We start from the raw sequence: 24,464 nt of genomic DNA, 5'->3' as shown, positions 1-24,464 counted from the left end.
AACTACCCACCCCCTCCCCCACCACAGCTTGTTTGCAGGTATGAAGTTGACCACAGATAGTTTAATTTTGTTAGTCTAACTGCTGACCAAAACAATGCAGGAAACTAGAACAGACCTGTAATGCAATTTTTGTGACACTGGTTGTACAGTATGTCACAATCAAAGATGATTTTGACATCTATCTGTTTGCTGCTTACATGATGTCCAATAGACCTTTTGCGTGTTTGCAAACAGAGATGACTTTTTTGTGGGCGGAGCCCAACTGGTGGCAGAAAGTGAATGCTTCTCAATAGCTGTGTGAAGTGTTTAAGCATTAAACTGTGATTTTTAAGGATCCGGTGTTCTGTAGAAGTCTGTTTCCCCTATATTTCTCTTAAGTGTAATGTTTCTTATAACGTTTTCACCAAGTTACGTTTATTTTTTAAATAAATTAAAAGTTTTAATGGCTTGGCCTGATATGCTTGCATGTATGTAATGTATATGTATTGTTCTTTATTGGTAAATCAATTATTTTTACAGTATGAATCTCTGAAGTACTTATAAGAGCAATACTATCATGTATTCTGTATAATATCATTTATTAAACATTTAATCATTTCCTGTTTTCAATTTCTTCCTTATATTTTTATCCTACGTGTTTGATCTAAAACTATTATGTTTACATACAAATTAATTTGTATAGGCCTGTTTATATATTATTAACACTTTACATCGTGTGTGTGTGTGTGTGTGTGTGTGTGTGTGTGTGTGTGTGTGTGTGTGTGTGTGTGTGTGTGTGTGTGTGTGTGTGTGTGTGTGTGTGCTATGTTTATATATTTATTAGTAAACATCATAATTTAGAACAAACAGGAAGAAGACATAGGCTAAGATATATGGTAAAAAGAAGTAATAGAAAATGAAAAAAAAATACGAAAACTTTAATAAATGGTAATATTATTGATATTATGAACTAATTAAAATCTTTAATCTTTCTAAATAAATTATAAACGTAACGTGATGAAAACGCTATAAGAAACACATAGAGGGATCAGACTTCGACAGAACACCGGATATCTTCTCTAATTATTTTCTATTCAAATAATTAAAAGATTTTCAGATGATTTCATCACTCCAGTCTGTCCGGTTCAGGGCTTTTATTGCAACCATAAACACCTACGTTTATCTTCAAATGGTGTCTTCGACGACGATATACTATAAAAATGAAGGTCATCTATTTTGGCATTCCTATTCTGACACTCAACAGCACAACAAAACATTTTCTAGTGAGTTATATTGTTCGTTTCACTCGCGTCTCATTCATTTCCACTGTTTTTCTGCCACCACATGCGCGCGTGACGTAACTGTGACGTCGACTCGCAAAAGTTCTATTGCATCTTTATCTCACATCAGTTATTTTTGGTCTGCCCTTGACTTTACAGTGTGTAAATTATATTAGATTTCTGTCAATAGCTCCTTTAAAAAATGTACACATTGCAAAACCCCTTTAAATTAAGGTGCTGGTTCTAAAACTGATGCTTCGTTCAACAGTTTGAACACTATGAAAATCAAATTAAAATAATATACATTTTCAACATATACAACCATATTAGCAGCAGGAGAAAAGTAACAAAATGGATGTCCTCGAATTTAAACCTGATTTACTTTTATTTTGAAAACCTCAGAGAAGTCAACCTTCAGGATGTGTTGGAGCACTAAATAACCTGTAGATTGCTTAGTATTGTAACAGATGAAAAGAGTAACACAACGCGTTATAAGAAAAAAATGACCACTTTAGAAATTTACTTATCATGGTTGAAAACAGCTTTCTAGACCTACACACGGAAAACGGTGACGAAATAATGCGATATATTCATCAGGTCTGTCAAGGGTTTGTGTACTAAAGATGCTGTCAGAGTTTGGGATGCAAATGTTATCAGGGCTCAGAGAAAATCACATGGTTTCTTTTGCCCCGCGTTACTTTTTGATTGATTGATTACATCTCATTTTGCTTTACTGTTTGGTTTTACAGTGTAGTTGTGATTGATTGGGTGTCTGTTGTATTAATAAACCCAATGTATATGCAAGCATTAGCTGTGAGGTTAAAAGACATGTAGTCTGTCAATCACAAAAGTGGGCAGTCACACTGAAGTCTTAAAAAAGAAACACACTTTTGAAGAGCTCTTAACTATTTCTGTACATTGGCCACATGAATTTGGACTTCGTGCAATAAACGCATATCAGTTTCATTTCCTTGTGTCATTATAGGATGCTGTAACTTAAAACAGAACAAACTCACCAGCCATCTTACAAGGAACTACAAAAGAAGAACATTAAACAGGAACACATCAGTGTTTGACTGATAAAGGCCTTTCATAGAGAATGCAGCACTGAAGATCTAATGATGATCTGTTGTTTCAACATTTGCTGTTTTACTGTGCTGTGAATCATTTATCAGTGTGGTCTGAATGTCACCTTTTTTCCTAGCTGCTTTTTATTCATTTTCATGGGAAATTTTGCTTTAGTGTTTTTCAACGTGCATCTAGTTGTCCACTGTGCTTCAGTTACTGTACAAACAATGGCTGCATGAGACTGTTTCTGCTTACTGGCCAGTTGAAAACAGGAGAACCATTAAAGAAACCGTTATTTTTACAACTGAATGTGATGTTGAAGATACACAGCAACAGTTTAACACATCAAAACTATTTTTGTTCATACTAGTCACATGAGTTTAATTTTTACACTCTGATCTCAGTTCTGCTTTATTCGTTTAAGTCTCACTAGCGTTAAAACAGAAAAGCAGATCAGGACAGAGCAGAACAGAACAGAACAGCAAGATACAAGGAGCTACAGCAACATTCATCAAAGAATAATTTGACAGTGTTTTAATATAAAAGACCTAAAATGTCTAAAAATACTTATGAAAATGTGCACAAGAGTGAGATTCAGACCATGGACAAAGAAAGAGAGGAGATGATCTATGAGAATGATGGTTATGTCAGGACACAGACGGACTACAATACAAACAGACAACAACCACTTCAGTGTTCAGGTACTGTGATAACATTCATTTGTTTGCAACAAAAAGGAATAAGATGAAGCTTAAGTTCATATCTGTCATCTTCAGGAAGTTTCAGATCAGTTACAGTGTGTTTGGTGCTGCTGTGTGTTCTTCTACTGACTGCAGTCATAGTGCTGTGTGTCCTCATCAATACAAACAATCAACAGTTTAACATCAAGACCAAAAACATCACAGAAGAGAGAGACCAGCTTCTAACCAAATATACCAACATCACAGAAGAGAGAGACTTGCTACTAACCAAATATACCAACATCACAGAAGAGAGAAACCAGCTACAAACCAAAAATACCAACATCACAGAAGAGAGAGACCAACTACTGTTTAAATACATAACCACGACAAAAGAAAAGGATGCATTATTAATTAACAATAACAAACAAACAGAGAAGATAAATGAACTGTGGAGGACTCTAAATGCAGCAGGTAATCTTGAAATTCACTAAAACTACGCAAACATTAAAAGCACTGTATGAAAATAAATGTTTGCTTAAAGTCTCATAACTTATAAATATCAAGAGTGATTGATGGGCTAATAGCTGAACTGTTTGTGTTTACAGATGGATGGATTTACTATAAATCCAGTTTGTACTTCATTTCTTCTGGGAAGAAGACCTGGAGTGGGAGCAGAAGTTACTGTAGAGAGAGAGGAGCAGATCTGATCATCATTAACAACAAAGAGGAACAAGTGAGTGAAACAAGTTCTGTATTTGCTGCTGGTGATCAGAGGCTAGTAAAACAAAATACAGCGTTCTTTTATAATACAAACTTGCAATTTTATTTTCTCAGGATTTTATTATGAACAATTATGGTACGGACAATCTCTGGATTGGTTTGTCTGACAGTGACGTAGAGGGCAGATGGAAATGGGTTGATGGAAGCCCATTGACCTCTAGGTGAGAAATCAGTATGGGCTGGTTTCCCAGAAAGGGCTCAAGTTTAGTCCCAGACTAATATGAATAATTATCCAATAATTGATTGACACAGTCAGTATCATATCAGACCGAAAACAATACTGAAGATCTAATGATGATCTGTTGTTTCAGCTTCTGGGCATCTGTAGAACCCAACAGTAATGGAGGTGATGAAGACTGTGCTCTGTTTGAGTCAACAGGTTGGGCTGATTACCCATGTACTCATTCTTTTAAATGGATTTGTGAGAGAAAGATATTAAAATGAGTTTTTAAATGACATATATGTTCATTTAGTAAACTTTGAATCATTTTAGACTTTCCAAGTAGTCTTAAAATCAAATGTATACTGTATAAGTTCCAGTTCCTACCACATTCCAAAATACATGCAAATTAGGTTAATTGGAGATGTCAAATTGGCCTTCCCTGACGTGTGCATAAAATGGTGCTAAATAGTACTAAAATCTCAAATCATGTGGGAACCATTTTAGTGCTACAGAGCACCCATATAGCACCTCTGTAGAACCATAAGTGGCGCTAAAGCATGACTATACTGTAGCACCACTTATGGTTCAACAAAGAACAATATAATGCTACACAGGTTCTACATAGGTGATGTTTAGCACTAAAAATGGTTCCCCTATGATTATGAGCCAGTGAACCACTTTTAGTACTGTTTACTGTAGATGTGTGGATTAACTTGTATCTGTGTAGATAAACTTGTGTGGATTAATTTGTGTATGGATTTACAGTTTTTTTGTTTGTTTTTTATCAGTAATATAGCCATATATGCTGGAATGGCGTTAAATTATTTTCTACAGCAAAACTTCAATTTCAATCTTGTTATTATGCATAAAAAATGTAACACAATATATTGTAAAAATAAAGCTTTCCAGTAATTCCATTTAATTGTATTTATTTGTGTGTTTGATATTGTGCAACAATGTGATTAAAATGTAATAATTGCTGTGTATGCTGTAGTTACAAAAGTATTACACAACAGTTCTTTCTGGTTCTTAAATCTGATTGGCTGAGAGCTTTTTCCAGCTTTGCGATATTCCACTCACACATTTAGAAAGAAATGCTCTTGACTTAATCTTGCGATACTTTGATGTCATAGGGCGATCGCTTAAAGGAATAGTCTACCCTTTTGCCATATTAAACTATGTTATTACCTCAACTTAGACGAATTAATACATATCTATCTTTTTTCAATGCGTGCACTGTACAGCGCATCGTGAATGTGTTAGCATTTAGCCTAGACCCATTCAATCCTATGGTACCAAACAGGGAAGCCACCAAACACTTCCGTGTTTTCCCTATTTAAAGACTGCTACATGAGGAGTTATACCAGTAAGTATGGTGCCACAAAAGAAAACTTTTTTTTGGTACCATAGGAATGAATGGGGCTAGGCTAAATGCTAACACATTCACAACGCGCTGTACAGTGCACGCATTGAAAAAAGATAGGTATGTATTAATTCGTCTATTGAGGTAATAACATAATTTAATATAGCAAAAGGGTAGACTATTCCTTTAAGGTTGAACATCCTGGCATATCTAGTGCATTGCTGTGGGTGCTTAACAATTTATGTGGGTGCTCAAGGCCCCCGAGAACCCCCGGGAACACCATGACTATGGTTAATGTTAGAGTCTGTCAGCTCATGAACACCACAGAAGACTTTATGTGTCTGCAGCATAGCTCTCCTGACACATGCCTGTTAATTCACACAATTATCACAGATATAAAATTACATAAATCTAAATCTTGTTTTATTGCTTCTAAACTGTTTGTGTATGTGTAACACACAGTTACTTTTCATGTACTACAGATGGCTTCATTTGGTGGATTTACCGCTATTACAACCAAACCCTGATTCTGTTTTTCCCATCAAGGTAATTTAATAGACTGGTTAAATGTCATATAAAGCATAGCATATTCTTTTCACAAGTAATTGTGCTCACATAGAAAACGTTGATTTGAGTCTTATCACATTTTTACTCTCTCACACAGATCTGTCTTCACACTTTGCTCTGAGATCAGTTCCGTTTCCTTGCATCATTCTCATGAGTGTAAAAACAGAAGACAAAGAAGAACAGAGAAATACACAGGAAGAACTTTAGCACATATTCACTGTGTTTGAGCGTAAAAGAGCTGCAATGTATGATGATATTTATCACAATGTGCTCAAGACTGAGATTCAGGGAACAGACAGAGTGGAGATGACGGTGGACATCTATGAGAGTGGAGATGACTTACAGACACATACAGACACCGATACAAACAGACAACAACCACTCCAGTCTACAGGTAATGACAATATTTATTTGCCTAAAAACAAATAGATGATTGACAAAATTCTGTCGTCTGTCATCTTCAGGAAATGAGTGTGTAAAGTTGAGATGTTACAGATCAGTTACAGTGTGTTTGGTGCTGCTGTGTGTTCTTCTACTGACTGCAGTCATAGTGCTGTGTGTCCTCATCAATACAAACAACCAACAGTTTAACATCAAGACCAAAAACCTCACAGAAGAAAGAAACCAGCTACTAACCAAATATACCAACATCACAAAAGAGAGAGATGAATTAATAACCAAGTACAAGAATATCACTAAACTAAGTGAACAATGTAATCAGAAGATAAATGGACTGTGGACGCATCTTCATGGTAATGTTGACTATACCAAATAACTAAACAAATATTTAAAATTGAAAGGATGCAGTTTATCTTTCAAGCACTACTAAAAGTTTTAAAGTTCAGTGTGGTCAGAGTAAAGATTTACTGTAGCAGCTGAACTGGTTGTTTTTACAGATGGATGGATTTACTATCAATTTAGTTTGTACTTCATTTCATCTGAGCAGAAGACCTGGACTGAGAGCAGAAGTTACTGTAGAGAGAGAGGAGCAGATCTGATCATCATTAACAACAAAGAGGAACAAGTGAGTGAAACAAGTTTTGTAGCTGCTATTGGTTATGGGAGGTCAGTTGAAAACCGCTTAAAGTTATAATATAATTGTGCTGTTGTTTCATCTTCTCAGGATTTTATTAAGGATCACTTGGGTGAGGGTGGACTCTGGATTGGTTTGTCTGACAGTGATGAGGAGGGCAGATGGAAATGGGTTGATAACAGCACACTGACCTTTGGGTGAGAAATCACTAAATTTAACTGATTATTATCCAATAAATGATTGTCACAGTCAGTATCATATCACACAGAAAACAGCACTGAAGATCTAATGATGATCTGTTGTTTCAGATTCTGGAATACTGAAGAACCCAATGGTGGAAAAGAAGAGAACTGTGTTGAGTCTTATTCATCAGTGTGGAATGATTTTGCATGTGAAAAATGTTTAAAATGGATTTGTGAGAGACATGAATCTTAAATCTACAATCAATTTGATTGTATTTAGTATCAATGTGAGTATTGTATGACGTAACTGATATGTTGTGATCATTGCTGTGCAGGCTGTAGTTCATTGTTGTATAAAGAACCAACTTCTGGCACAATATACATGTGTTTGGTACAGTAGTTTCAGTAGTTATGCCTATAGTTTGCTTGTTTTTTCCTCATGTTTTGCTTTAGTTCATTATCCGTTTTATTATGATGTCAGTTAAGTTATTCATTATAATGATGTTAAAGTAGCTCCTCCTCTGTTCCACTTGTCATCACATGTGTCTTGTTTAGTTCATCATCAGTGGTGTATTAACACCCCTGCCTTTGTTCCAGTCTTAAAAATAAAAAAATAATGCACTGTCACTACAGCTGAAACAACAGAGGAGAGTGGTGTTGGCGATCACCAATGATTTGTCTTTGTTTATTGTAGTACTTATGCACTTGTTTTAAGTGTCTGTGACATGAATATACACATAAAGTGTTTTAAAAGAGCATTCGTGCTGGTAAATATGTGAGTGTGTGGCAGCTTTTCCTGGTATGGCTCAAGTGGTTAAACAAGGCTCCCCTTCTTAAAGGGACAGTGCACCAAATTGCATCATTTTCTCATCCGCATGTTGTTCTAAACCTGTATGAATTGTTTTTTTTTTCAGCTGAACACAAAAGTCAATATTTTAATAAATGATCATAAGCACACGGCTGATTGCAATCATTGACTCCCATAGTAGGAAAAACAAATGCGGTGGAAATCAGTGAGTACCGTCAACTGTGTGCTTACCAGCAATACTGTATTTTCTTCTTCTTTTATCACAATACTTCCATAATATTTTTGTTTAGTTTTTTGTTTGCGCTGGCTGTTAGTAAACTCTAGTAATCCTACTTTATACCTGCAACAGAAAAACAGTGCATTGATGGTTGTCAAAATATATATGGATTGACACTAAAAATTGACATATTTACATTAAAAGATTGCTTTAATGATGGAGGGATATCATTTTGGAGCTTTAACATTAATCCCTGATGAATGCCATAATAAATCAAGGAAGAGCTATTTTTATCTGAATAATCTTTTTTTTTAAAAAAAATATGTAAAATAAATCTTTGCAAAAGTGATATTTGTATTTAGAAGCATACTTATATAAAATTGTTTCATTTATCTTTTGCTTTGTTACATATTGTGTTTGAAATCACATTGCACTACTATGAAATTATCTTTATTATAAAGTCATTGAGCAATTGAATGTGTTTCTATTCTATGTATGGCCTGGTCAGTAACAATGTACTGGCATGTGTACTTTTTGACAAGCGTCCTTGACCGGGTGGCCTGAGCTTCTTTGGAAGCTCAAGTCTGCAGCGGTGTGAACGTACAGTGAGTAGTCTTAAAATCAAATGTATACTGTCTCTGTTCCAGATCCTCCCACATTCCAAAAATTATGCAAGTTAGGGTACAGTTTTTTAACATTTTTACAATAGATTTTTCAGTACTTTTAACATGTTTACAGTGTTTTGTTAAACACTCTGAGAGTTTAGTTTGCTATGTGTGATTTTGAGCATGGAATTAACGATTTTGCCAGTTGTATGTGTGTTGGTGCGATATGAGTTTTGGAAAATTGTTAAAAGTGCTGAAAAATCTGTCATAGCAATCGTGAAAAAAATTTAATTGGAGATGTCAAATTGCCCTTCCCTGACATGTGCATACACTCAAAAAAATGGTGCTTAATAGTACTAAAAGCTCAAATCATAGGGGAACCATTTTAGTGCTACAGAGTACCCATATTGCACCTATATGTGACTATACTGTAGCACCACTTATGGTTCAACTCACAATATAATGCTACACAGGTTCTACATAAGTGATGTTTAGCACTAAAAATGATTCCCTTATGATTACGAGCCAGTGAACCACTTTAAGTACTATTTACTGTAGATGTGTTGATTAACTTGTGTGTACAGATAAACTTGTTTGAATTAACTTGTGAATGGATTAACCGTTTTTTTTTTTTTGTGCAAATAATGTAGCCATATATGCTGGAATGGCGTTAAGAATAAAAAAATAAATAGAATGTTATTTTCTACAGCTAAACTTCAGTTTAATCATTTCAATCTTGTTATTATGTAAAAAATGTTTAAACACAATATATTGTAAAAAATAAAGCTTTCCAGTCAATTGATTGAATTGTATTTATTTATTTGTGTGTGTGTGTGTGTGTGTGTGCGTGCGTGCGTGCGTGTGTGTGTGTGTTTGATATTGTGCAACAACGTGATTAACATAAGGAATAGGCCTATGTTGTAATCATTGCTGTGCAGGCTGTAGTTTAAACAGTATTACACAACAGTTCTTTCTGGTTTTTAAATCTGATTGGCTGAGAGCTTTTTCCAGCTATGCGATATTCCACTCACACATTTAGAAATAAATGCTCTTGACTTAATCTTGCGATACTTTGATGTCATAGGGCGACCGCCAGGGACGTCACTAGGATTGGAAGACAGGGGGGGCTCAGCCCACAGAGTATTTGTAACTTGTGTTTGCAAAATTTTTGCACTCACATCTGAGTTACAATTATGTCAACAACCAGTCAAGAAACCAAGATGTTAACAAGTAAAACATGACAGACATATCCTCCTCTTCCATTTCTACTCTGTTAAATAAAAGTTACTGTAATGTTAGCTTTTAGACACATCAAAGCTGCATGGGGGAATTTAGGCCAGACTTTGCTCCTGATTAGTTATTCTATAAGCAATGACTTAAATGCTATCTGCAAATTGGTCACATGAAACATCCAAAATGTCCATAAACAGAGGTCAGACAGCTAAAAAGTTGGTAAGTTAAACAAATGAGAAAAAGCAGTACAAGAAATAGAAAAAAATTGGCATCACTGCATTCTTTACCAGGTAAGCTATTGACCAGGGCTCTCAAGTTTTGAAGACAGGCAAGAGTGACACCCCTCCAAATACCCCCCCCCACCACCCCAAATATTATTTAACTATTAGGTTGTATACTACTAACCTTATTGCAATCCACTATTCCATTGTATTCCCTGTGTGTCATATATGGGACTAGAAAATGTTCATTTGGGAATGGAGATTTTTTTACAATGAAGACTTCCTGATTCATTATTCACTGTGTAAATACACGTACACATTTCCAGTACAAACACATCATTTTACTGTTTGCATTTCTATGCTCACATAGAAACCTTAGCCAAGGATTTTTTTTGACAAAATAAACTTTTAACCAGAAAATAAGATAAATGTGTGTGTTCACATAAATGTAAACATAAACCGGATTTGCTAATCTTATAGGTTAATATTATTAGTTGATAGCCACTGTGTTAATCTGGAAATTATACAGATCTAAAATTTAGAAAAGGGGAATGACCAACAAGTGATCTACCTTAATACTGAGTTGTCAAGATGCATTATGATGTGGTTTTCAGGACAGGGTTTAGATTAAGCCAGGACAAGGCCTTAGTTATATTAGGATGTTTATGTAGTTTTTACAAGCACAAAAATATTACAGGTGTGCATCTTGAGACAAAACAACGTGACTGATGTATTTTAAGATATGTTAGTGCAAGCTACTTTTAGTTAAGAACTAAAACTCAAACAGGCATTTTAGTCTTGAACAAGACTTAAGCCCTGTTTGGGAAACAGCCCCTATGTCTATACTGTAGGTCAGGGGTCTCCAACCTTTTTATAAGCAAGGGCTACCACAATGGATAAAACAATCTGGATGGGTACTTACTACTTTCTGATATAGTTTAATCAAAACGTTTTTCTTTTACTTGTTGTTTTATTTTACTTTACTTGTTGATACGTTTTAGTATTGTTTAAAATGTTAAGATAGGTAAACCAAGCCAAGCTAATATTAAAAATACCATGTTGAACCCTCAAAAACTTACTAGGAATACACATTATACTACCATACCAAAGACAAATACACAGGTGCCTTACACTTTTTAAAAGGAAGGAGTTCAAATGTTAAAATATTAATATTTTAAATGAAATGAAACAAACATATTTAATAAGCTATAATTTAATTATATTATTAGATTTTAAAAAAGCTATTTTACTGCAAATATAAGGTGAAATGCCCATTAAAAGCTCAATTTGCACGTTTGATCCAGTTTTTCCACAAAAAAAACTAGTTTTATAAAAGGATACACTTCACAATCACCTGGTGTTTCGCTGCATGAAATGATCTGCCTGATGCGTTCAGTACAACAACTGTACATAATGCAATGCATCACGCCAGCACATGACTTTAAAACCTGTTACGTTAATAAGCAATATATAGACGCGTGCTTTTACTGGTGACTGACCTGCTCCCTTCCTGGAGAATATTTCTGTGATTGATTTTGCAGCATCTCGCTGCGTCTGTCTCTCTCTCTCTTTCACATGTCAACCTGAGACGACTGCACGGCGGGTCAGAACAGCCGCCAGGTCAACATGGCCAGTCCGCCCTGCACACACCTTGTACTACTGATGTTCGCTCTGCTCGGCCCCCTGCGGATTGATAAACGCGCTAAATCCATGCTGCTGACTCAGATCAGGGGAGGAGACGAAACTTGACGCAGCATGACGCCTTTCATTGGTTGTTGCGTTAAATCTTACCCAGATACAATAGTGCTATTTTCTGATTGGCTATTGTGTAGCCTATTTCTTTTTTTTTGATTGGCTGATAAGTGGCAGGCTCTAGGGGATACGCGCTTGATTCCTGCCGGTTTCCATAGTGAGAGCGGCGCGACCAGATAACTTTTGTGCGCTGCGGGCCTGCGGCATATATTAAATATATTATAAATAGTTTTCTGCGTGAGAAATACAATGTGTGGCGGGAGTGCGTGACAAAAGACCGAAATGAGTGACTGTCACGCTCAATGCGTGACACTTGAGAGCCCTGTCATTTAGGGGGGCTTAGGAACATTTTGGGGTAGCTTCAGCCCCCCTAAAATAGGCCTAACGACGTCCCTGGCGACCGCTTATGGTTGAATACATGAATACACAACACACTGGAATATCTAGTGCATTTCTGTGGGTGCTTAACAATTTAAATATCACTTTTTTACTCTCTCACACAAATCTTGGTCTTCACCCTTTGCTCTGAGATCAGTTCCGTTTCCTTGCATCATTCTCATCAGTGTAAAAACAGAAGACAGAGAAGACAGGAAGAACTTTAGCCCATATTCACTGTGTTTGAGGGTAAAAGAGCTGTAATGTCTGATGATATTTATCACAATGTGCTCAAGACTGAGATTCAGGGAACAGACAGAGAGGAGATGACGGTGGACATCTATGAGAGTGGAGACGACTTACGGACACAGATAGACTCAAATACAAACAGACAACAACCACTCCAGTCTACAGGTAATGACAATATTTATTTGCCTAAAAACAAATAGAAGATTGACAAAATTCTGTCGTCTGTCATCTTCAGGAAATGAGTGTGTAAAGATGAGAAGTTACAGATCAGTTTCAGTGTGTTTGGTGCTGCTGTGTGTTCTTCTACTGACTGCAGTCATAGTGCTGTGTGTCCTCATCAATACAAACAATCAACAGTTTAACATCAAGACCAAAAACCTCACAGAAGAGAGAGATGAATTAATTGCCAAGAACAATAATATCACTAAACTAAGTGAACAGTTGAATCAGAAGATAAATGGACTGTGGACTTATCTTTCTGGTAATGTTGAACTACAACTAAAACACAAATATAAAAAAGTGTAAAGGATGCGGTTAATAGTGATTTTTTTTCAAACACTATACTAGCCTATAAGTTGTGTCGTTCAGTGTGGTCAGACAAAATACTGTAGCAGCTGAATTGTTCGTGTTTACAGATGGATGGATTTACTATCATTCGAGTTTGTACTTCATTTCATCTGAGAAGAAGAGCTGGAGTGACAGCAGAAGATACTGTAGAGAGAGAGGAGCAGATCTGATCATCATTAACAACAAAGAGGAACAAGTGAGTGAAAGACGTTCTGTATCTGCTGTTGCTGTTAATTTAGGAGGTCATTCAAAAACTGCTATAAGTTATAAAATAAATGTGATTTCATCATCTCAGGATTTTATTAAGGAGACTGGTGGGGGCGGATACTGGATTGGTTTGTCTGACAGTGATGAGGAGGGCAGATGGAAATGGGTTGATGGCAGCACACTGAACTCTGAGTAAGAAATCACCAAATTTAACTGATTATTATTCAATAAATGATTCTCACAGTCAGTATCATATCACACAGAAAACAACACTGAAGATCTAATGATGATCTGTTGTTTCAGCTTCTGGAGGTCTGGAGAACCCAACGGTAAAAAAGAAGAGAACTGTGTTACGTCTTTTAATTCAGTATGGTATGATTATTCATGTAAAACAGCTTATAAATGGATTTGTGAGAGAAGACGAGATGAATTATGAATTGCACAGTAAAACAAGTTGCATACCTTGTGACACATTTATGAATGTAAAGACTTTATGTGAGTCTTGGGGCTTCCTTTACTGTAAGTATGTTTTGCTATTTTAACATGTAAACAAGGCATTATGATGTACCCTTGACAAGTGAACATACAAGATTTGCTTCAAGTGAAAACAAATGTATTAACACTACTTCACTTGCTTGCTGACTGAAAAATATAAGAGCAGTTAACAATACTGTTGTGCTTTTCTAAAAAGCAGTGTAAAAAAAAACAAGGATGCTGTCATCTTAATTGTGATTGGCCAAAAGTCCAAAAAATCTATTTGCATTGGCCAAAAGAAAACTTTTATGGGTAAGTGGATCAATGTTACTGGTCTCAGTCTCACTCCAGTCTATCCATTTTTCGATTCTTGTGATGTTTACTGTGCTTGCCGAACTACACACCCACACAAAAAAAAAAAATATTTTCAGACCTACACAATTTACCTAAATTATATATTTGAAATCCAAAATGCGAATTTCACTGAAAAGCAGCTTGTTTTGCAGGAAACAGACCAGACCAATGCAGGAAACTAGAACAGACCTGTAATGCAATTTTTATGACACTAGTTGTGCAGTATGTCACAATCAAATATGATTTTGACATCTGTGAGTTAATGTTTGCTGCTTACATGACGTCTAATTGCATCTTTATCTCACATCAGTTATTTTCAGTCTGCTCTTGACTGTACAGTATGTTTAAAATATTGGATTTCTGTCAATAGATCTTTCAAAACTGTACACATGGCACCTTTAAACACAAAACCCATTTAAATTAAGGTGCTGGTTCTAAAACTGATGGTTCGTTTATGTTTGATTAACTGACCGCTCCTTAACCCATGTCTTTTTCTGTTTTCTTGATGTTTGTATGCTTGTGTTTTGTTTAGTTAGATGTAATGTGTTTTTTTAGTAGTTTAGCTTAATAAACTCCTGTTTGTATTCACTCATGATTGTGTTTCAGATTTATGTCACGTTAACTGTCCAATCTTGTTACACAATCTGTGTAGCACTGGGCAGAATCTGTTACGTAATCTGTGTAATTTGCATACATGCAACACTTTATACGTGGCTCTGAACTTCTCTTCTACTTGCTGGATATAACATGATCATACACTCTTAGAAAAAAGGTACAAACTTTTAAATCTTTTAAAAAAAAGTCCTAATATGTACCATTTTGGTACATGATGTCCAATTTGCACTTTTTTATGTACAAAAGTTTAGTTTTAAAAAAGGTACTACCCCAGTGACAACTTTTGTACCTTCTTGTACCTTTTTTTCTGAGATTGTACATCACATATTGACCACATACAGTATGGTTGTTGTACAGTACCTGCTAGTACAAGCGTTAAACCAATGAAATATACATATAGCGATGCAGCAAACTGAAACAGGTCTTTAATGTTTGTCATGTACAGTTTGACTTGGTGTGACTTTAAAGGCGCAAAGAGATAAAAAAAAAAAAAATTTTACATCTCACCTTAAACCTCAAATTATTGTTTCAGTTGCAAATGCATGTTTGCTAATGGCACAGAGATGCACTTTACACATTATAGCTAAAGATCTAAACGACTTTTTCATCTTAATGGTCACATGATTTTGGACTTAACACATTGATCTCAGATCAGTTCCATTCCACTGTGTCAGTCTAAGAAGCGTTAAAACAGAATTATAAAGAAGATTGGAGCAGAGCAGCAACATTAGCACATGCTCATGATGTTTGACTGTAAAATATCCGAAATGTCTTATGTTATTTATCACAATGTGCTCAAGACTGAGATTCAGGGAACAGACAGAGAGAAAGTGAAGATGATATAATACAAAAAGGAAACAACCACTTCGGGTAAAAACGCAGTCAGTTTCATATTACACAGAAAACAACACTAAAGATTTAATGATGATCTGTTGTTTCAGCTTCTGGAAGGCTACACAGCCTCAAGGACTCGAAGATGAAAACTGTGTCGATAATCATTTATCAGTGTGGTCTGATTATTTATGTTATGCAGCATTTGAATTTATTTGTGAGAAAATATTTTAAATTGAGCATTACAACAATACAAAAACATTGAGGACAAATGAAGATCTATCTGACCTAAACACCAAGATTTATTTTGAAAGAAATTTTATGTTCTTTGCGCAACATTTTTATCTACACTCTTAGAACGAATGTGTTAAAAACAAAACATTCTGGGACAACACACATAATGCGTCCACCAGAATCCACCCATTTCTGTGTTATTATTGAAACAACACATTTTAACACAACTTGTCTTATATTTTAACACAAAATCAACACAAAATGACACATAATGTGTTAAAATTACACATAATGTGTTAAAAGCCTAACGCACAAAGATGTGTAAATCTTTTCTTTAAGAGTGGTCAGCCTGGCTCGGTGTCCTACCCGCTTCTTTGATTGACAGGCTATTAAAACTGCAGTTCCACTACAGAAACAGTACAACATTTGTCTAACATTGCAATTTTACTGTTATTCAGGGCCGGCTCTAGGCATGGGCAAGGTTGGGCCCACCCAAAAGTCTGTCTTGCCCACCCAATCAGAATTTAGTCAGTGGCATCAGTCATATTTTACTACAATTTATACATGGGATAAAATCTGAGGTGGGATATGTTTTGTAATGGCTCTGGTTGTAGGAAGGGCTGTAGACTGTCCTAACCAATCATCATCAGAAAATGTAAGTGTTTTGTTTTTATTGTCTGAAAGCAACATCACTCTACACTAACCACTTAGGAGGCGGCATCTGTCTGTAGCAGAAAATCTGACTGACACAACACCAGATTTAAACTCATGGGTTAATGGGTTAAACTTGCAAAATTAAGCTTTTAGCCTGGTGTTTCCAATGATCTTTTCTTCCAAAATACAATTTCTTTTTGCAAAAAGCTGAAATAATTGCATTTTTGTGAAGGAATTTTGTTAGAGATCAGATTCAGAATGATTATCAAACCATACAGGGAAAACTAATAAATAACTTTTAGCTTCAGTCTTTTTATAAATTGGGTAAGAGCATACGATCTAGTGGATAATTGCGGTATTACAGAAAACTCGTCAATGGGGAGCGCAGAGAGAGAGAGCAAACTGATATGTAAATTTGAAGGTCATTAGCATAGCTGACACCATGGTTATGAATAATTTCACCAAGAGGTAGAAGATAGACAATAAAGAAAACCAGACCAAGGATAGATCCTTGAGGGACACCTTGTAAGAGTGAACAGAGAGAAGATTTGAAATTTCGAAGGGTGACAAAATATTTTCTGTCAGTGAGGTAGGATGTAAACCAAGATAAAGCAGTACCAGTAATGTCAATTGATTACAGCCATGATATTAGTATTTGATAAGATATAGTATCGAAAACAGCTGTTAATCAGAAAAGAGATGCATCCAAATCAGAAGTGGTAAGAAGATCATTGTTGATTTTTAATAGAGCTGTTTCTGTGCTGTGTCCAGAGGTTAGAGAACTAGAGGTTATAGAGCAGTTGATCATGTGGGTAATAGGAGGTGAGATGGCAGATTGGCAGCTTTTGAAAAGTGTTGTGTGTGCCATGTCTAGCTGGCAAGTAGATGACTTTGAACGTGTAATAAGATTGTTAACTAGTGATGGGGTGATAAGAGTGAGACTAGATAGGACATGCTTTATAAAATGAGGTGGAGGCCAGTGAGGTGCAGAGCCGACCAGATTAGAAGAAAAGGTGTCATAGATAGATTTTATTTTGTCTCTAAAAAAGCAAAGGAATGAATCACAAAGGCTAGAAGAGGCAGAACTTCTATGCTATGTAAATTCAGCCACGATTTAGCTAAACATTTTGAAATCTAAAAGATTCCTGGAATCCTAGGCTAAAATCTGCCATCTATGATCGATAGTTTGACATGTTCACAGAACACCGATTAATGACCGTTGTGATCAAAATTATCCTCCGACAAAATTCTGGCAGTGACAGAAATTTTGAGACACAATCCTGCTGTGTGAAATCTCCCTACGACAACTGGCAGATCAAGAACCAATAGAAGCATAGAATTAGTGTGACAACAACAAACCAACGCAGACAAATGTCAAAAAGAGCCAAGTGGACTGTACAACAGAACAAGAAACTTGTGGGGTTATGGAGTGACAAAGAGTGCTTGTACAACATGTCATTGCCACTGTACCATGATAGGATAAAAAAAGGAAGAAATCGCGCTGGAAATACAAATGCCAGGTACTTGTCTCCTTCATTTTTTCTTCGTTTTATGCTCGAGACAAGTCATGATTAAAATGAACACTAGATGTTGTTTTAGTTTGCTAGTCTTTGCTTCAGCGTGTTTGCCCAGCTGTCGCTGATCGTTAACGTAAAACTACGTTAAAAGTCTTTAAACTCGTACAGTCTGACATTGATTGAAACTAAGATCATACGGTGTTACATGGACTTAACTACGATCTTGAGCGCACAGTGTGGCAAGAAACAATCCTAAAGCACTATTTAAAATCGCACGGGCTTTATGCTAACTGCACAGAGATACATGTCACACCCTAGTAGTTGCAGAGTAAACAGATCTTGGTCTTCACACATTGGTATCAGATCAGTTAAGTTTCCTTGCATCATTCTCATCAGTGTAAAAACAGAAGTCAGAGAAGAGCAGACAACTTCATAGGAAGAACTTTTATCTTCAGCACATATCCACTATGTTTGAGTGTAAAAGATCTGAAATATCTAAAGTTAAATATTACAATGTGCTCAATACTGAGATCCAGGGAACAGACAGAGAGAGAGTGAAGATGATGTTGGACAACTATGAGAGTGGAGACGATTTCAGGACACAGACAGACACCAATACAAACAGACAACCACCACTTCAGTCTACAGGTAATGCCTTTCATTTACTTGCCTAAAAGCAACACAAAAGAAGATAACATTTTGTCGTCTGTCATCTTCAGGAAGTGAGCGTGTGATGAACAGAAGTTACAGATCAGTTTCAGTGTGTTTGGTGCTGCTGTGTGTTCTTCTACTGACTGCAGTCATAGTGCTGTGTGTCCTCATCAATACAAACAATCAACAGTGTCACATCAAGACCAAAAACCTCACTAAAGAGAGAGACCAGCTACTAACCAAATATACCAACATAACAGAAAAGAGAGACCAGCTACTAACCAACTATACCAACATCACAGAAGAGAGAGATCAGCTACTGTTTAAATACATAACCATGACAAAAGAAAAGGATGAATTATTAATCAACAATAACAAACAAACAGAGAAGATAAATGAACTGTGGAGGACTCTAAATGCAGCAGGTAATCTTGAAATTCACTAAAACTATGCAAACATTAAAAATACTGTATAAAAATAAACGTTTGGTTAAAGTCTCATAACTTATAAAAATCAAGAGTGATTGATGTGCTAATAGCTAAACTGTTTGTGTTTACAGATGGATGGATTTACTATAAATCCAGTTTGTACTTCACTTCATCTGACTGGAAGAGCTGGACTGAGAGTAGAAGATACTGTAGAGAGAGAGGAGCAGATCTGATCATCATTAACAACAAAGAGGAACAAGTGAGTGAAACAAGTTTTGTAGCTGCGGAGGTCAGTAAAACAAATACTACAGCCTTTTATAATACAAATGTGTTATTTTATATTCTCAGGATTTCATTAGCAACTATGGTAATGACAGACTCTGGATTGGTTTGTCTGACAGTGCTGAGGAGGGCAGATGGAAATGGGTTGATGGCAGCACACTGAACTATGGGTAAGAAATCACTAAATTAACTGATTATTACCCAATAAATGATTCTCACAGTCAGTATCATATCACACAGATAACAACACTGAAGATCTAATGATGATCTGTTGTTTCAGCTTCTGGAGGTCTGGAGAACCCAACAGTAATGAAGGGGATGAAGACTGTGTTGTGTTTGATTCAACAGGGTGGGCTGATTATCCATGTACTCATAATTATAAATTGATTTGTGAGAGAAAGATTTTAAAATGAGTTGTTAAATAAGAAGTTCATTCAGTAAACTTTAAATCATTTTATACTCTCTGAGAATTCTTAAAATCAAATGTATACTGTATAAGTTCCACACTGTAAAAAAAATCCGTAGAAATTGCAGCTGGGTTGCCGGTAATTTACCGTAGATTTACATTTATGTTTTTTACTGGCAACATTTTGTTCAAAGTTAAATGAAAATTAAACATTTACAAGTCTTTGGGCCCTATTTTAACGATCTAAGCGCATTGTCTAAAGCGCACAGCGCAACGTCTAAATGGGCGTGTCCGAATGCACATTTGCTAATTTAACGACGGGAAAAATGGTTTGTGCGCCGAGCGCATGGTCGAAAAGGGTAGGTCCTATTATAGTGGGAGTATTTTGGGCGTAATGTGCAGTAAACCAATGAGAGACTCAGCTCTCATCCCCTTTAAAAGCAAGTTGCGCTGGCGCTATGTCTAATCCCTATTTAGATGACGGACTTTGTAAACTGAAAAACTAAGCGGAGGAAGAAGATCCCCAGTTTAAGATTAATGTTAAATAATTGTGTTGTTTTTCACTTGTATTGAAATTGTTTTTATTAAAACCTTTAAAACCCGTTTTCTTTTAGTCATGGAAGTAAAAAGCAGGCAATTGCTTTAAATGTATGACTATCCAATATCATCAAAAAATAATTTACAAGTAGGCTATGTAAGATAAGGTTTGTACTCTAAAAATACTTTATTTGTAACAAACAGGAGATAAAGAATTTACAAACGGCTCTCCCTCCCCTCACGTTTCAGCACTCTGGACAGCATTTTTTTAGCAAAGAGTTTTTTTAAGCATTACTTAAAAATGTTTCTCATCTTACCATATCCGCAGGTACAGAGTCATCCATAAATCCGTGAGGAGCATTAAAAAAAAACATTTAAAAACAGATGCATTTGTTTAAAGCAAAACATTTATTTACTTACCAGGCTGCAGGTGAAGCAGCTCTTTGTGCCTTCTAACGTCTCATAATTAGTCCTCATTTATGTCCAAGAGACTCAATAATAATCTTTTACATTCAATCCTTTAATCTTTCACAATTAAAAGCGTTTTTGTGCTGCTGCGCATTCATGTAATTTGTGATAAGCAAACCCGCGTTGTCCCCCGTTTATAGGCGCATTTTACTAATGCGCTCTTTAAATAACATAAAACACATTGCGCCATTGACTTTAGACTTTAGACCAGGTTTTTGTTGGTCAATGGCGTAGTCTATTTTAGTTTCCTCAAAATAGCAACGCGCCAACAATTCGCCTGAACACACCTCGTTTTCAGACCAGAACGCCCATGGGCGCAAAAGGGGGCGCAAATGCATTTGCTATTTAAACAACGCGGCGCTAAACGTGAAAATTACAATTGCGCAGGGTGGAAACTAGCAAATGACACTTGCGTCGCGCATTGCGCTGCATTGCGCCGGGTGTAAGATAGAGCCCTTTATCTTTACAGAGTAAAACAAAAAAACAGCATCAAGCAAAACATTCTGGGAAACAAAATCTGGACCAAAAAACAGAAAAAGGTTGATGATGATTTCTGGTTCCCAGAATGCTTTGCATGAGGCTGTTATTGTATAGTTTTATTCTGTAAAGATAAAGACTTGTTAATATTTGAAATTTATTTAACTTTGAACAAACTCTTGCCAGTAAATAACATAAATGTAAATCTACGGTAAATTACCGGCAACCCAGCTGCAATAACATTGAAATTTCTACGGAATTTTTTTACAGTGCAGTGTTAACATGAATTTACTCCGTTTTCATCCCACAATCCAAAAACATGCAAGTTAACGTATATCAGATTGCCCGACGTGTGTATAGATAAACTTGTGTTGATTAATTTGTGTGTATATTAATATAATCTTGTGTGTATTATTTGTGTGTGTGTTTATATAAACTTAACAATAAATACATTGTTTTTCACACAATATATTCTAAAAAATATAAGTTATCAGTAAAGTTGATTGTATGTAATTGTGCATTTGTTTGTGTGTTTGTGCATTGTAAAAAAAATTGCTACCTTAAATTTTTTGTTTAATCAACTTCATTTTATAAGTTAAAACAACTCATCTCTAGTCAAGATAATTAATAGTAAGTTGAAATGACTTGTAAAACTGAGTTGATTAACACCACCCAGCGTTGCCAAGTCCTCTGCTTTTATTTCGAGTTCAGATTTGGGCTACTGTTTATCTCCATGGGTTGTTTATTCCTGCAGGTTAAAGATGAAAGGATTTCGTACATTAGTTAATGTTATTTGGAATGTGAATATTCATTGGGATGTTTTTGGCTAGTTATGAATGTCCATTTGTCTGGCTGTGTGCTTGGGCAGATGTTTGGTTCGGATTATATAAAATGTACACGTAAACTAACATTTTAATTAGATTGCAATGTTTAGGGTGCATGTAAAGAGTATTGTTGTAACCTTCAATACATGAATGATCATACAATAACTATCATACAGTATGTAATCTTAATATTGTTTTATTGCTGATAAACTGTTTGTGCACATTCAACACTTCACAAGCTACTTTTCTTGTACTTGTTAGATGTCACATGATCTCAAATTTCACACACTGACCACAGATGGCTTCCTTTGGTAGTTTTTACCGCTATTACAACAGAACTCTATTTCGATTTTTCCCATCAAGGTCGTTAAAAGGTTACATATCATATAAAGAGTAGCACATGCTTTTGACATGTTAAGTTATGGTGAAAATATTGAAACATAATATTATTTTTTGCAACTGCATGTGGTACTAATTACACACTAGTAGTTACAGAGTAAACAGATCTTGTCTTTACCTATTGGTCTCAGATCAGTTCCGTTTCCTTGCGTCATTCTCATGAGTGTAAAAACAGATGACAGAGAACAACAGATAAATACAGAGGAAGAACTTTTATCTTTAGCAGATATTCACTGTGTTAAGAGTGTAGAAGAGCTGCAATGTCTGATGATATTTATAACAATGTGCTCAAAACTGAGATTCAGGGAACAGACAGAATGGAGATGATGGTGGACATCTATGAGAGTGGAGACGACTTACGAACACAGACAGACTCCAATACAAACAGACAACAACCACTTCAGTCTACAGGTAATGACTTTCATTAACTTGCCTTAAAAAAAAATAATAAAAAAATAAAATAAACAATTCTGTCATCTTCAGGAAGTGAGAGTGGGGTGAACAAAAGTTACAGATCAGTTACAGTGTGTTTGGTGCTGCTGTGTGTTCTTCTACTGACTGCAGTCATAGTGCTGTGTGTCCTCATCAATACAAACAATCAACAGTTAAACATCAAAAACAAAAAACTAACTGAAGAGAAAGACCAACTACTAAGCAAATATACCAACATAACAGAAGAGAGAGATGAATTAATAGCAAAGTACAATAATATCACTAAGCTAAGTGACCAATGGAATCAGAAGATAAGTGAACTGTTGACAGGTCTTTATGGTAAGTTTGACTACAACTAAAAACTTCAAAGACTACTAGCCTCTATGTTGTGTCATTCGCTGTGGTCAGAGTAAAGATTTACTGTAGCAGTTGAACTGTTTCTATTAACAGATGGATGGATTTACTATCAGTCCAGTCTGTACTTAATTTCATCTAAAGAGAAGAGCTGGAGTGAAAGCAGAAGATACTGTAGAGAGAAAGCAGCAGATCTGATCATCATTAACAACAAAGAGGAACAAGTGAGTGAACAAATGTGTTCTGTTGTTGGTGATAGGAGATAGATTAACTGCTATAAATTACAATGTGCTGTGGTTTCTTCTCAGAATTTTATTCAGAAGATTATTGGTGGGGACAGACTCTGGATTGGTTTGTCTGACAGTGATGAGGAGGGCAGATGGAAATGGGTTGATAACAGCACATTGACCACTGGGTAAGAAATCACAAAATGTAACTGATTATTATCCAATAATTAATTGTCACAGTCAGTATCATATCACACAGAAAACAACACTAAAGATCTAATGATGATCTGTTGTTTCAGATTCTGGGCGTCTGGAGAACCCAACAATTATAAAGGTAGAGAGAACTGTGCTGAGTTTTATTCATCAGGGTGGAATGATGTCTCATGTGATACTGCTCAAAAATGGATTTGTGAGAAACAATTAATTATAAATTACACAGTATAAAAAGCTGATATGTATTTATTTTGTCCTAACTGCTATAAAATGGACAAAATAAAAAAACTGAGCAGAACAATGCAGACAACTAAAACAGACATATATCTGTAATGCCTTTTTTGTAACACTGGTTGTGCAGTATTTTAAATCAAAGCACATTATATTGACGTCTCAGTTACTGTATCCTGCAATACTGTATCCCGTCCAATTGCATCTTTATCTCACATCAGTTATTTTCGGTCTGCTCTTGAATGTACAGTATGTATAAAATATTGGATTTCTGTCAATAGATCCTTCAAAAATGTACACACTGCACCTTTAAAGAACCCCTTTAAATGAAGGTGCTGGTCCTGAAACTGATGGTTCATTCAGGTTTATTTAACGGACCGCTCCTTGCTTAACCTACCTGTATGACGTTTTCTGTTTTCTTGATGTGTGTATGCATGTGTTTTGTTTAGTAAGATGTAATGTGTTTTCTAGTAGTTTAGTTTAATAAACCCTTGTTTGTATTCACTCAAGATTGTGTTTGCTGT

General features: G+C 35.7%; 2 protein-coding genes across 4 annotated transcripts in view; one reads left to right on the top strand and one right to left on the bottom strand.

Moving 5' to 3' along the window:
- cadm2a (cell adhesion molecule 2a) overlaps positions 1 to 24,464 on the bottom strand; it is a 679,060-nt gene that overhangs the window by 254,303 nt on the left and 400,293 nt on the right. The window lies entirely within an intron of this gene.
- Positions 2,759 to 4,700, top strand: LOC135779768 (uncharacterized). Its single transcript, XM_065290667.2, has 5 exons — positions 2,759 to 3,028; positions 3,104 to 3,481; positions 3,616 to 3,743; positions 3,845 to 3,951; positions 4,102 to 4,700. The coding sequence occupies exons 1-5, from the start codon at positions 2,881 to 2,883 to the stop codon at positions 4,232 to 4,234; spliced, it is 894 nt and encodes a 297-aa protein (XP_065146739.1). The 5' UTR covers positions 2,759 to 2,880; the 3' UTR covers positions 4,235 to 4,700.

Source organism: Paramisgurnus dabryanus, chromosome 10 (assembly GCF_030506205.2).
Source record: "Paramisgurnus dabryanus chromosome 10, PD_genome_1.1, whole genome shotgun sequence".
NCBI classification, from domain to species: Eukaryota; Metazoa; Chordata; class Actinopteri; order Cypriniformes; family Cobitidae; genus Paramisgurnus; species Paramisgurnus dabryanus.
The sequence above is the reverse complement of the archived record's forward strand: the minus strand, read 5'-3'. Positions and strand labels throughout refer to the sequence as shown.